Genomic DNA, 13,548 nt, shown 5'->3' with positions numbered 1-13,548 from the left:
AAGAGTTCAGTTCATTTACTATGTGGCTTCAGTAACAGGGAGAGAGCAAATGGATGACAATTTCTAATCAGAATGATGCAAATTGAGCTTGATGCCCCAGTAAACAAGTCTATTTAAATGCATTAATGATGGCAGTTTGCCAAAACTGGGTTATAAACTTCATTTCTATCAACCCATCTTTGCTCTGAGCATTTGAATACTTGAGCTATCATAGTAAGAAATCCAATATTTTGTTTATATTGACATCACGCAATAGCCAATTCATTCAATTTTCATATTTTAACCTGTGGTGAAGGACTGTGCTCTACAGAAGATGTGTTTGCTATTTTATTTAACTACATCCAAAATACTAGAAAGCAGAAGCATTTGCTTTAGTATCTTTTCCAAGACAATGTCTGCAAAAAAAACCCCAAATACTACAGATTTCTAAAACTCTAGGACCGTTCTTGACCTTTAGGTAAATTCATTTCAAGTGCGTCTCTTCCACCCCCACCCCCACCCCCACTTTATTACTCACTGTATGAACAGACCATACTGCAAACACTGGATTTTAATCATAGGATATACTAACCCATTTATATATCTGTCAGTAAAATAAACTGTTATTTGTGTTCTATGTACCATAAATAGCTTCAGAACACACACACACACACACACACACACACACACACACACACAGAGAGAGAGAGAGAGAGAGAGAGAGAGAGAGAGAGAGAGAGAGCGCATTTAAGAATGCAACAACAGCCTTTATTTTTTGGGCCACGAGAACTTCTATTTAAAACATCTGTAGCCTTCATGGATTGCTGCCTTGTCGTGGCGAAGAGGCTTGAGTAATTCAGAGAAGCTATGGGCTATGCCGTGCAGGGACATTCAAGATGGACAGGTCCTAGTGGAGAGTTCTAACAAAACGCAATCCACCTAGAGCAGGAACTGGCAAGCCATTCCAGTATCTTTGCCAAGAAAACCCCATGAATAGAAACAAAAGGCTAAAAGATATGATGCTGGAAGATGAGCCCCTCAGGTCAGAAGGTGTCCAACATGCTACTGAGGAAGAGTGAAGGAGCTAATGAAGTGGTTGGGTCAAACCCAAAAGGACGCTCAGCTGTGGGTGTGCCTGGAAGTGAAAGGAAAGTCCAATGCTGCAAAGAAAAATGCTGAATAGGAATTTGGAATATAAGATCTATGAACCTTGGTAAGCTGGAGGTGGCCAAACAGGAGAGGGCAAGAATAAACATTGACATCCTGGGCGTCAGTGAACTAAAATGGACGGGAATGGGCAAATTCAATTCAGCCTATTATCATATCTACTACTGTGGGCAAGAATCCCACAGAAGGAATGGAGTAGCCCTCATAGTCAACAAAAGAGTGGGAAAAGCTGTACTGGGATACAATCTCAAAAATGATACAATGATTTCAATATGAATCCAAGGCAGACCTTTCAATATCACCGTCATCCAAGTTTATGCACCAACCACCGATACTGAAGTGGCTAAAATTGACCAATTCTATGAAGACTTACAACACCTTCTAGAACTGACACCAAAGAAAGATGTTCTTCTCATTATAGGGGACTGGAATGCTAAAGTAGAGAATCAAGAGATAAAAGGAGCAACAGGTAAGTTTGGCCTTGGAGTTCAAAACGAAGCAGGGCAAAGGCTAATAGAGTTTTGCCAAGAAAACGAGCTGGTCACCACAAACACTCTTTTCCAACAACACAAGAAGCAACTCTACACATGGACATCACCAGATGGGCAATATTGAAATCAGAATGATTATATTCTCTGCAGCCAAAGATGGAGAAGCTCTACACAGTCAGCAAAAGCAAGACCTGCAGCTGATTGTGGCTCTAAAGCTTCTTATAGCAAAACTCAAGCTTAAACTGAAGAAAGTAGAAAAAACCACTGGGCTAGTCAGGTATAATCTAAACCAAATCCCTTATGAATACACAGTGGAAGTGAAGAATAGATTTAAGGAACTAGATTTGGTGGACAGAGTGCCTGAAGAACTATGGATGGAGGCCCGTAACATTGTACAGGAAGCAGCAACAAAAACCATCCCAAAGAAAAGGAAATGCAAAAAAGCAAAGTGGCTGTCCAATGAGGCCTTAAAAATAGCAGAGAAGAGAAGGGAAAGAAAATGCAAGGGAGATAGGGAAAGTTACAGAAAATGGAATGCAGACTTCCAAAGAATAGCAAGGAGAGACAAGAGGGCCTTCTTAAATGAACAGTGCAAAGAAATAGGAGAAAATAATAGAAAGGTAAAAACCACAGATCTGTTCAAGAAAATTGGAGATATTATGCCAGCAAATTTGGAAAACTCAGCAGTAGCAAGAGGATCGGAAAAAATCAGTCTACGTCCCAATCCCAAAGAAGGGCAGCGCCAAAGAATACTCGAAATACTGTACAATTACACTCATTTCCCACGCTAGCAAGGTTATGCTCAAAATCCTACCAGAGAGTATGTGGACCAAGAACTCCCAGAAGTACAAGCTGGATTTTGAAGAGGCAGAGGAACTAGAGACCAAATTGCTAATATGTGCTGGATTACAGAGAAAGCCAGAGAGTTCCAGAAAAACATTTACCTCTGCTTCATTGACCATGCAAAAGCCTTTGACTGTGTGGACCACAGCAAACTATGGCAAGTTCTTAAAGAAATGGGAGTGCCTGACCACCTTATCCATCTCTTGAGAAATCCCTATGTGGGAGAGGAAGCAACAGTTAGGAATGGGATATGGAACAACTGATTGGATCAAAATTGGGAAAGGAGTACGACAAGGCTGTATATTGTTCCCCGGCTTATTTAACTTATATGCAGAATACATCATGCGAAAGGCTGGACTGGAGGAATCCCAAACCAGAATTAAGATTGCTGGAAGAAATATCAACAACCTCAGATATGCAGATGATACCACTCTGATGGCAGAAAGTGAGGAGGAATTAAAGAACCTCTTAATGAGGGTGAAAGAGAGCACAAGTGGTCTGAAGCTCAACATCGAAAACACTAACATCATGAACACTGGTCCCATCACCTCCTGGCAAATAGAAGGGGAAGTTATGGAAGGCAGTGACAGATTTTACTTTCCTGGGTGCCATGATCACTGCAGATGGTGACAGCAGCCACAAAATTAAAAGACACCTGCTTCTTGGGATGAAAGTGATGACAAACCTAGACAGCATCTTAAAAAGCAGAGGCATCACCTTGCCGGCAAAAGTCCGCATAGTCAAAGCTATGGTTTTCCAGTAGCGATGTACGGAAGCAAGAACTGGACAATAAAGAAGGCTGACCGCCAAAGAATTGATCCTTTTGAACTGTGGTGCTGGAGGAGACTCCTGGAGTCCCCTGGATTGCAAGGAGAACAAACCTATCCATTTTGAAGGAAATCAACCTTGAGTGCTCACTGGAAGGACAGATCCTGAAGCTGAGGCTCCAGTACTTTGGCCATCTCATGAGAAAAGAAGACTCCCTGGAGAAGACCCTCATGTTGGCAAAGTGTGAGGGCAAGAGGAGAAGGGGACGACAGAGGATGGGATGGTTGGACAGTGTCATCGAAGCTATCAACATGAATTTGACCAAAGTCCGGGAGGCAGTGGAAGACAGGAGGGCCTGGCGGGCTCTGGTCCATGGGGTCACAAAGAGTCGGACATGACTTAACGACTAAACAACAACAAGCCTACTTTAACACACACAGTGGGTCCTCGACTTACGAACGGCCCTAGTTACGAACATTTCGGGTTACGAACCCGATCTCATTGCAAGTAGTAACCCTACTTGCGAATGGAAATCGGGTTATGAACCCAAAAGGCTGGGAGAAAGGGCAGGAAATTCGAATTTCCTGCCCTTTCTTCCTTCCTTTGGAACTTTCAAAAGGCTTCCTCCGACATTGGAGCAAGCCTTCTGAAACCTCCGAAGCCAAAAGGGCAGGGAGAAAGCAAGCCGGAAAAGCAAGCCAGCCGGCCAGGGAGAAATTAGCTCCCTCCTTTCACCCGATGCTGAGTCCTCTTCGCGCTGGGCTGAGCTCAGCCGGCGTGAAGGGGACTCAGCATCGGGTGAAAAGAGGGAACTGATTTCTCCCCAGCAGCCTGGATTGCTTCCGAAGCCACCCATCACGGCGGCGGGGACCCCCAGGGAGGTCTCCCAGGGCTTACACGCCACCATGGGAGACCTTCCTGGGGGTCCTCGCTGCCGTGATTGGTGCCTTCAGAGGTTTCAAAGGGCTTTCCCCGACATTGAAGGAAGCCCTTTTAAAGCTCCAAAGGCAGCGGAGCACTGGGAGGCTAGAGCTGGCCAGGAGCCTGGCCGCTCGCCCCCAGCCGTGCGGAGGCATCGGCACACTGGGCGGCTAGAGCAGGCTGGGCGCCAGGCCGCTCGCCCCCGGCCACGTGGAGCGCCGTGAGGCTTCGGACTGATAAGTCCTTTTAAAAAAAAACTGTTTTGTGTGTGTTTTGGAGGGTGGGTTTGGACTGGGGGGGTTATGTTTCTCTCTGTGTGTGTGTGTGTTTTGCAGTCCCAACGTGGGACTTGCTCTTTTTATTTTTATTTTTGTACATGTATTTTTTTGAAATGCTGGAACAGATTAATTCCGTTCCCATGCATTTCAATGGGAAATGGTAGGTCGACTTACGAATTTTCCGAGGTACGAACGTCCTCCCAGAACGGATTAAGTTCGTAAGTCGAGGGCCCACTGTAATCCAACAGAAGCAGATTATTATTATTAAGTACTTTGATAACATACGTACTTGGAAGCAATTGAACACTTTTAAAAGTGTTCAAGTGGCAATTGCTGGGTGCCACTTGAACACTTTAAAAAGTGGTTCACATGGTACCCCAAACACACATAGGAAGGATATTGCCATCTAGTATTTCAGGTGAAAATAAACTGCAGAGTAAAATAACACAGTAAATGACACCTGGCAGCTTAGAGGGTCAAGAGAGACAAGGGTATAAATTCCATCTCATAGTACAGTTGATGGAGAATCACCATAAAGAATGTATGATGACCAGTCATTCTCTCTCTTTCTTTCAGATTGTTCAGTCTTTCCAACAAAGATCTTATAAGGTGAGGTATCATTTTGCTGACAGTGAATTCTGCTGGACTGTCAGCTCTCTGACAGAAATGTTCAGTAACCAGAGTCAGCTGATGGACACATCATGGGGGAAACACCACTGCTGGAAAAACACTGTTCATGGTGAACGTGAGGTAATCTTCTAGGCCAGGCTATTTTATTGCCTATAAGCGAAATAAACTCAGTGGAGTTTGTCACCTACCTGCATTACCTTCTGCTGAATCTCCTCAAGCTGAGTGCGCTTGCTCCGTTGTCTGCATACTTCTTGATACCGTGTATACTGTTCTCTGAGTGAATCTAACAACTTCATAACCTGGGGCTGAGCAAGCAGTTCATCATCCATCGGCGACCACGAGACCCCTCCATCTGAACCATTAAAGCGGCGTTGTTGCAATTCAGATAAAAGCTCATGACCTTAACATTACAAAGAAATAATCTTATGAATAAAATACACAAAGTCAGTTAAAAATGAGCCAAAGCTGCGAAGGTAAATTTGGAAGACTTCCTGCCAAAATAGATCTGATTTAAATCAAGCTGAAAGATTTGATTTAAAAACATGGATTCCCTACCAAACTGCATTCTTGCTTCTAGTAACCCTAATATATGTGATCTCCTTGCCCAGATTCACTCCTTCTTCAATAATCCTTTATTCATTAATAGTTCTAGTACCTGAAAGTCTTTTTAGAAAAAGAGATACAGGTTTGATTTTATCTATTCAAAATTGCAGAGAGTAAAAACTAGAGTTGCCTCTCTAAAAGAATTGGCATAATTCAAGGTAACTATCAAAAGTATTGCTGGGCATTCTAAAAAGCTTTTCAAGTATTTCAACACTGTATCTTGTTGAGGACAAAAGCGCCAGGAAAAACTTCAGTCAGAGGTGGAAGACATGGCTAATCAAGTCAGTTGACAAGAATGAAGAGATGGAGACACAAACCCTATCTGAGAACTTCACATTATCCTGACAATATTTACTAGACCCAGTACAAAAAGAGACAGAAATATCCATCTAAATCAGTGGTTCCCAACCTTGGGTAACTCTGGTGTTCTTGGACTGCAACTCTCAGAAGCAGTGCTGGTTTGGGGTGCTGGGAGTTGTGGTCCAAGAACAATTGGGTCAGGAACCAATGATCTAAGTAACATACGCAGAGGTCTACAACACCTTATGAAATGGGACCCTAATTCAGAAACTGTTTAAAAATTGTTTTGAAAAATATTATGTCAGATACACGGATGCATCTTAGCACAGTCAATCACAATCAGTGGGGGGGTGAGTCAACTCCTCCATAAGTTACACTGATTCAAATGTGTCTGTGAATTACTATGCTAAAGTAGGTTAAAGAGTTTAACAGCAGAATTTAGGCCAGTATCTCATAATAAAGAACCAAAATTTATAACGTTTGTTCCATAATGAGATCTCTGAGGCATAACACATTTTAAATTAAAATCATTATCATACGGGGCTCTCCTTAAAAGAAAAGGCATTTTAACAATTTTCTTTTTAAAAAATCTGATATATTTTTTTTTTTTTAAAAAAGAAAATTTAATTCTAACATCCATTTTTATCCACTCTGTTTGTTGCTGAAGAATAAAAATGACATGCGGCTTCTTTGTATTGATGACATGAGTCTCTTCCACTTTCCATACAAATCTAATCTGGGGCTGCAAAGATGGCACGATACAGAATCTTGGAGGGAATGAGGAAGCTGTTCATCATTAGTGGTAATAAAAAAAAAGCCTGTGTATTAGAACAATCACACTGAAGACAGCACTCCAAATCATAGCAGTAACGGTTTTATTGATTGTTATTTTTATGTGCTGTCTAGTTCCTTCCAACTTATAGTAACCCTATTAATAGGGATTAATGGATTAGTTCTATACATTAAAACATTAATATATCATTTGTTGTTATCTTTTCCCATGAGTGGAAACATCCTCTCTCTGGTGAAAGTCACAAGGGCTAGGATTGAATGTACTGGTGGTTGCTCAGATCTGATGTCCAGTAATATGTCCATATTCTTGACTCAGAACACCCAATGTATCTGGACCAGTCAGTATTAAGACATCTTTCCTGTTGGAACTGTGCTCACTGGGGAGTCTAATTTGTGACATATGAGCAATGTTAATCTTCAATTGATCTTGAAAATGTTTTAGTGTGCTGTCAAGAGTACAGATAATTCTCTTTCTGGGTCAGACTGTTAATGTGTCCCTCACACCTAAAAAAGGTTCCATGGGCTGGCACAGTGCAGACACAGGTGTAAGGTGAGAGGGAAAATGCTTTCACATCTCTAGTGCCACAAAATTGGTTTCACAAGGGGTTCTGCTCTGTGTTTGATAAGACACTCCACTGTCTTCCCCTACCTGCATTCTACTTTTCATTCCACTTTAGTCTTAAATAAACAGATCTCCAAGACTATGGCCCCATTATCCTTCCAACTCCTCATTTATAAAAGAGCTTGAATTCTTAATTGCCTTCTTGGCATTCTCAGGTGCTGATTAGCAATTTCAGCAAAATGGTCCATTATTTCTCTACAGCTGCTATTCCCAGAAACACGAGAAGGCAGAACAGTGATGAACAGAAAAATGATAACTTAACGTGAGATGTAATACATTTTAGATGCATTATTGTATTATAATTGATTGATTGATTTACTATGAGGATTTTAGTTAACTGATAGCTCTAGGAATAAGCTATTACCATTATGTCCACATTCATAACAATTCATAAAAAATAAATCAAAGGAACAGTAATGATGCCATAGTGCACCAATTTCAGCCCACCATACCTGTCTGTAGAACAGTCTCAGGATCGACAGATGGCATAAAATTTAAGTCAATAGACCTTGAAACAAAAGTAAATCACTGTTAATTACTTGTAAATCAAAAAAGAATTTCAATCCTTGGATAGGAGGAGAAAGCAAAGAACACCTGAATTTCACGATCCTCCCCCCCCCCGATATTACAAAGCCTAAATATATTTGTATTAAAATAAGGGTTTCACTTTTGACCTTGTCCAAAGAATTTTTATTAAATCTCAAGAACCCTGGGACATTTGAGATTTTGAGGTGATAATCCTGTCCATACCCATTATTTTTCAAATACAAGAGATCAATAAGCCTTGAAAAACATTTACAGTGGTGCCTCGCATTATGATGTTAATTCGTTCCAGCAAAATTGCTGTAGAACGAAAACATCGTAAAGCGATTTTAAAAAGCCCATAGAAACACATTAAAACCCGATTAATGCGCTCCTATGGGCTTGAAACTCACAGTCCAGGGAAGATCCTCCATAGCACGGCCATTTTCGCTGCCTGTGCAGTGAGGAATTTGTCCCAGAAAACAGCCAGCGGCCATTTTTTTTACCTGGCGGCCATTTTGAAACCGCCGATTAGCTGTGCAAAAATCTTCGTTTTGCGATAATCGGTTAGCAAAGCAGGTAACCGATCATCGCAAAGCGAAAAAACCCCATAGGAAACATCGTTTTGTGATCGCTTTTGCGATCGCAAAAACTTCTTCGTTATGCTTGTGACAAACCCAGACCTACTGGGATCTATCACACAGTTACTAAGCTGCCACCAACCATTCCCTATAATAAGTCACACAGACCAGGGATGGATTTTTAAACAATTAAAAGAATAAGGTTTATTTTAAATACAAACAGGGTAAATAAAACAATCAGGTGAATAAAATAAAGTAACGTGGCTTATTCTCACACACACAAGCATACAGTTTGGTTCACCTAGAACCTTTAACTTAAAGCACAGACCCTGAACCCATCAGTTCTGGCTAACCCACAGACACCTGAACTTATCAGGTTGGTACTCTGACACACAGTAGTACCCTGTCAGACACCCAGACTCCCACAACAGCTTCTTCTTCCCCAGCTGCTGCTTCGTCCCAACCCAGTGTCTCACAGTCTGTCTCAGCATCTCCTCTTCACCACACAGGCATCACATATTTATACAGTACAGCCCCTCCTCCTGATGTCCCGCCTTCCACTCCCCATAGGATGGAACTTTCCCTCCAAACCCATGACAGACAGGTAACATCAGTGCTGTTATGTAACACCTCCCCTCTTTATAAGTTGTTTTGTAGGGGGAAAGCTAAGGTGCTTTTCACCAAAAAACAACCTGTATAAAACATACAACAACAGTTACACATACCCTATAATACTTACATATACTTACACTCCAAGTTAAACATAGCAAATAGGCATTTCAAACATTTACCATATGCGTTACATCAATTTTACCTTTATTAATACAAACCAATTTAAAACCAGGTACATTTTAACTTTTTGTCTTCATTATATACATATAGTCCATGTTCTTTCGCCGTCTTCAGTCTTCAGGTCTTCTTGATAAGGCGTCAGCAACACAGTTCACTGACCCTCTGACCACCTTCACTTCAAAGTCATAGTCCTGTAAGTTCAAAGCCCACCTCATAAGTTTGCTATTGTGGGTTTTCATAGTCTTTAACCATTGCAATGGTGAATGGTCAGTACACAGAACAAAATGTCTTCCCCAGATGTAAGGCTTGGCCTTCTGGATCGCGTAGACTATGGCCAAACACTCCTTCTCCACGGTTGCCAAATGTCTCTCACCTTTTTGAAGTTTCCTACTCAGGTAGGACACTGGATGCTGGTCACCCTTCTCATCCTCCTGGCACAGAACTGCTCCTACCCCGCTGTTAGACGCATCGGTGTAGATGATGAACTCCCGGTCGAAGTCTGGAGCACGCAGGACAGGATAGTTGATTAACGCCTCCTTCAACCTCTGGAACGCCGCCTCACAGTCGCTGGTCCACGGGATGCGGTCATCAGCCTTCTTCCTCGTCAGATCGGTCAGCGGAGCCGCAATCTCGCTAAACCTCGGGATGAACTTTCTGTAGTAGCCCACCAACCCAAGAAATGATTTGACTTTTCTCTTGGTGGTGGGTCTAGGCCAATCTCGAACAGCTTCTATTTTGGCCTCCAGGGGTTTTATCATTCCTCCCCCTACCATGTGACCCAAGTATTTTATTTCTGGGCTACCCAGCTGACACTTGCTGGCCTTTACTGTTAGCCCTGCTGCACTTAACCTCTGCAGCACTAACTCCAGGTGTATCAGGTGATCTTCCCAGGTATTACTGAAGATCCCTATGTCGTCAATGTAGGCCACTGTAAAGTCACTGAGCCCTGCCAAGGTCTGGTCCATCAGCCTTTGGAATGTGGCTGGTGCATTTCTGAGACCAAAGCTCAGGACTCGAAACTCATAGAGACCAAAAGGGCTGCAAAAGGCAGTCTTTTCTTGATCCCTGGGATCAATTCTTAATTGCCAATATCCCTTTACCAGGTCCAATGATGAGATGAACCGACAACCCCCTATGGTTTCAATCAGGTTGTCTAGCCTGGGCATTGGGTAGGCATCAGGAGTGGTTACACGGTTTAACTTCCTGTAATCAACACAAAACCTAATGCTCCCATCAGGCTTGTCCACAAGGACTATTGGAGAGGACCAAGGACTAGAAGAGGGGACGATTATGTTCTCCCTCAGCATCTCGTCCAGCTCCTTCCGCACCTTGTCCCTATAGGGTCCCGTTACTCGGTATGGGGATACTGCCTGCGGGGGTGCATCCCCTGTTTGGATCCGATGCATCACTCCCTTCACTATCCCCGGCTTGTTGGAAAACACCTGCTGATATTTACTAAGCAGCATTTTTAGTTCTTGCTGCTGGTCTTGGGTGAGTGCAGGACTGATCTTTACCTCCTCTGGGTTGTATTTTACTTCCCCTCTACCCTCCCAGAAGGGTAATTCAGCTTCCTCACTCTCAGCTGCTTTTATAGCAAATAGAACCCTCTGTTCCCCTCTGTAGTAGGGTTTTAGGGCATTCACATGAACCACCCTCCTTGCTTGGTTCTCCTCCTGCTCTATAAGGTAGTTCAGGTCTGACATCTTGGAAATGACCCTATATGGTCCTGCCCATTTGAGCTGCAGTTTATTCTCTCTGCAGGGCCTAAGCCAAAGCACTTCCTCCCCCGGGTCAAAGTGCCTCTCTCTAGCTTTGCGGTCATACCATGTTTTCTGTTTGACCTTCTGCGCTTGCAGGTTTTCTGCTGCCAGCTCTAGATTTCGCTTTAGGTCATTCATCAAGGTGTCTATGTAAGTCACAACGTCTTGTGGGTCATCCTGGGTGATCTGCTCCCAATTTTGTTTGATCAAATCAAGGGGCCCTTTCACCCGTCTCCCAAATAGAAGTTCAAATGGACTAAACCCGGTACTGGCTTGTGGCACTGATCGATAAGCAAACAAAAGGGATTGCAGCTTCTGGTCCCAATTGTTTGGATTCTCTGCCAAGTAAGCCCTAATCATGCGCATTAGAGTCCCATTGAACTTCTCAGTTAACCCATTGCTTTCAGGATGATAAGCAGTGGTTTCCTTGTGCTTAATTCCACAGATCTGCCATAAGCGTTTCATGAGCTTTGATGTGAACGATGCGCCCAAATCTGTGATTATCTCTGAGGCAAATCCCATCCTGGACATATACCCCACCAAAGCATCGGCCACTGTGTTAGTTTCAATGTTAGTCAGGGGTATGGCTTCAGGATACCTTGTGGCATGGTCCACAATTGTTAGGATGAACCTGTTCCCCCTCTTTGTGGCCTTGGGCAAAGGTCCCACAATATCCACCCCTATGCATTTAAACGGAGTGTCAATCACAGGCAAAGGGCACAACTTTGCTTTGGTCCTATCGCGGTTATTCCCCTGCCTTTGACACACATCACATTGTTTACAGAACTCCCTGATCTGCTTCCCTATGTCAGGCCAGTAGAAATTCTGTGTGATTCTCTGCTGTGTCTTGTTGACCCCTAAGTGTGCAGCAAACATGTCAGAGTGCCCCCTTTGTAAGATCATGGGGCGATACTTTTCAGGTACCACCAGCTGACTTCTGATCCCATCTCCCCCTTTTGAGATATTCCTCAGGGTTTCTCTATATAAAATCCCCTTTTTCTCCAGAAATCTCACTGGGGTCTCAGGTGTTAGCTGGGCGTCAGTCACCTGTTCAAGACACTTTTGGAGAGTGGCGTCTGCCTTTTGCTCCTGTCCAAATCTGCTGTCTGTGGTTAAGGTTTCCACCACAGCTTCTGAACTTCCCCCACCTGCTTCCGTCTCTGGCTCATCATTACCCCCCTGAACTGTCCCTGTGGTGGCTTGTGAGCGTGTAATCACTAGCACCCGTTTCACATGTTCAGCCAGGTCATTTCCCACGAGCACGGCTGCTGGCAGAGTCGATGAAATCGCTATCCGCCAATCTCCCCTCCAGCCTTGAAAGTTGACAGGTACCTCTGCTACTGGCAGAGAGATTATCTGCCCCTCAATCCCTGCCACCTTCATGCTCTCATTTGGGATTATAAACTCCCTAGGAATAATATCTGGATGGCACAGGGTTACCTGGGAACAAGTGTCCCGCAGCCCCCTATACTGACGGTCAAGTATTCCTACGTCCACCCCGGCTGTCTCAAACAACTGAGAATCTGTTTTTACCAGCAAGCAGCGCTTTACCTCCCCAAGAGGACCATTTTCCTCAGCCTGATCAGCATAGGTAGCTGTTCCAGACTGAGTAGTCATGGCAACAGGCTCCCTCTGTGACAATGAGCTTTGCTCTTTCTGGACACAGAACACAGCTTTTGGCTTGGTCCCACTAGAATTCTGAGGCACCATTCCTTTTAGCTGCTTCAATTTCTCACATTCTGAGATCAGATGACCCTTTCCCTGACAGAAATAGCATTTTCTAGGGTATTTGGATTCTCTCTCCTCTGGTTTCGGTTTTCCCTCCAAATTCTGAGGGCTTGGTTTCATGCCTGAGGGCTTCCCTTCACCATGGGCCCCTCCCCCTTGCTGGCTTTTCCCTGGTCCCTGAGAGTACTTGCTGTAGGTTTCTTTGGGTTTACCTACAGATTTCCCCTCACCCAAGGGCTTTCTTATTTGGGAGATAAAATCTGCGATTTCTGCGGCTGCTGCCACAGATTTCGGTTTCCTTTCCCTCACCTGGAATTTCAATTCCCCATGCAGAACTGAATAGAACTGTTCCAGGGCTATCAAGTCTTTAAGCTGTTCATAGGTCTCTGTCCCCTCCTGCGATAGCCATTTCTCAAGCAGCCTCACCAATTGGGCCCCCACTTGGGTAAAAGTCTGTTCTGGTTTTTTAGTGAGGGACCTGAATCTTTGTCTCAGCTGCTCTGCATTTATCCCATGTCTGGCAAACACCAGTTTTTTAAACTCTGCAAAATCTTTCATCCGTTCCTCAGGCATCTCGGCATAAACCTCAGCCAGGCTACCACTGATTAAAGATCGCATGATGGTCATCTTCTCAGTTTCCCTCACTGAGAAGTCCACAAACGCTCTTTCCACTAAGGAAAAGAACACCTCAGGACAATCTCCCTTGTGGTACACAGGGAATTTCTTCAGGTCAGCTTTAGACAACTGGCCTCCCTCAGAATCCCTATTGTT

The 13,548-nt window shown here is 43.7% G+C and overlaps 1 protein-coding gene across 12 annotated transcripts in view; it reads right to left on the bottom strand.

Annotated features, from left to right (window-relative positions):
• SESTD1 (SEC14 and spectrin domain containing 1) overlaps positions 1–13,548 on the bottom strand; it is a 95,252-nt gene that overhangs the window by 24,331 nt on the left and 57,373 nt on the right. For all 12 annotated transcript variants that reach the window (XM_078393852.1, XM_072980804.2, XM_072980824.2 and 9 more), the window contains 2 exons: positions 7,847–7,902; positions 5,266–5,477 (listed from right to left, as the gene is read on the bottom strand). In XM_078393852.1, coding sequence (XP_078249978.1) covers positions 5,266–5,477; positions 7,847–7,902 — 268 coding nt within the window. The remainder of the gene's footprint in view (positions 1–5,265; positions 5,478–7,846; positions 7,903–13,548) is intronic.

The sequence above is a fragment of the Pogona vitticeps genome, chromosome 1, assembly GCF_051106095.1.
Source record: "Pogona vitticeps strain Pit_001003342236 chromosome 1, PviZW2.1, whole genome shotgun sequence".
In the NCBI taxonomy this organism is placed as follows: domain Eukaryota; kingdom Metazoa; phylum Chordata; class Lepidosauria; order Squamata; family Agamidae; genus Pogona; species Pogona vitticeps.
This window is presented reverse-complemented; position numbering and strand designations above follow the sequence as displayed.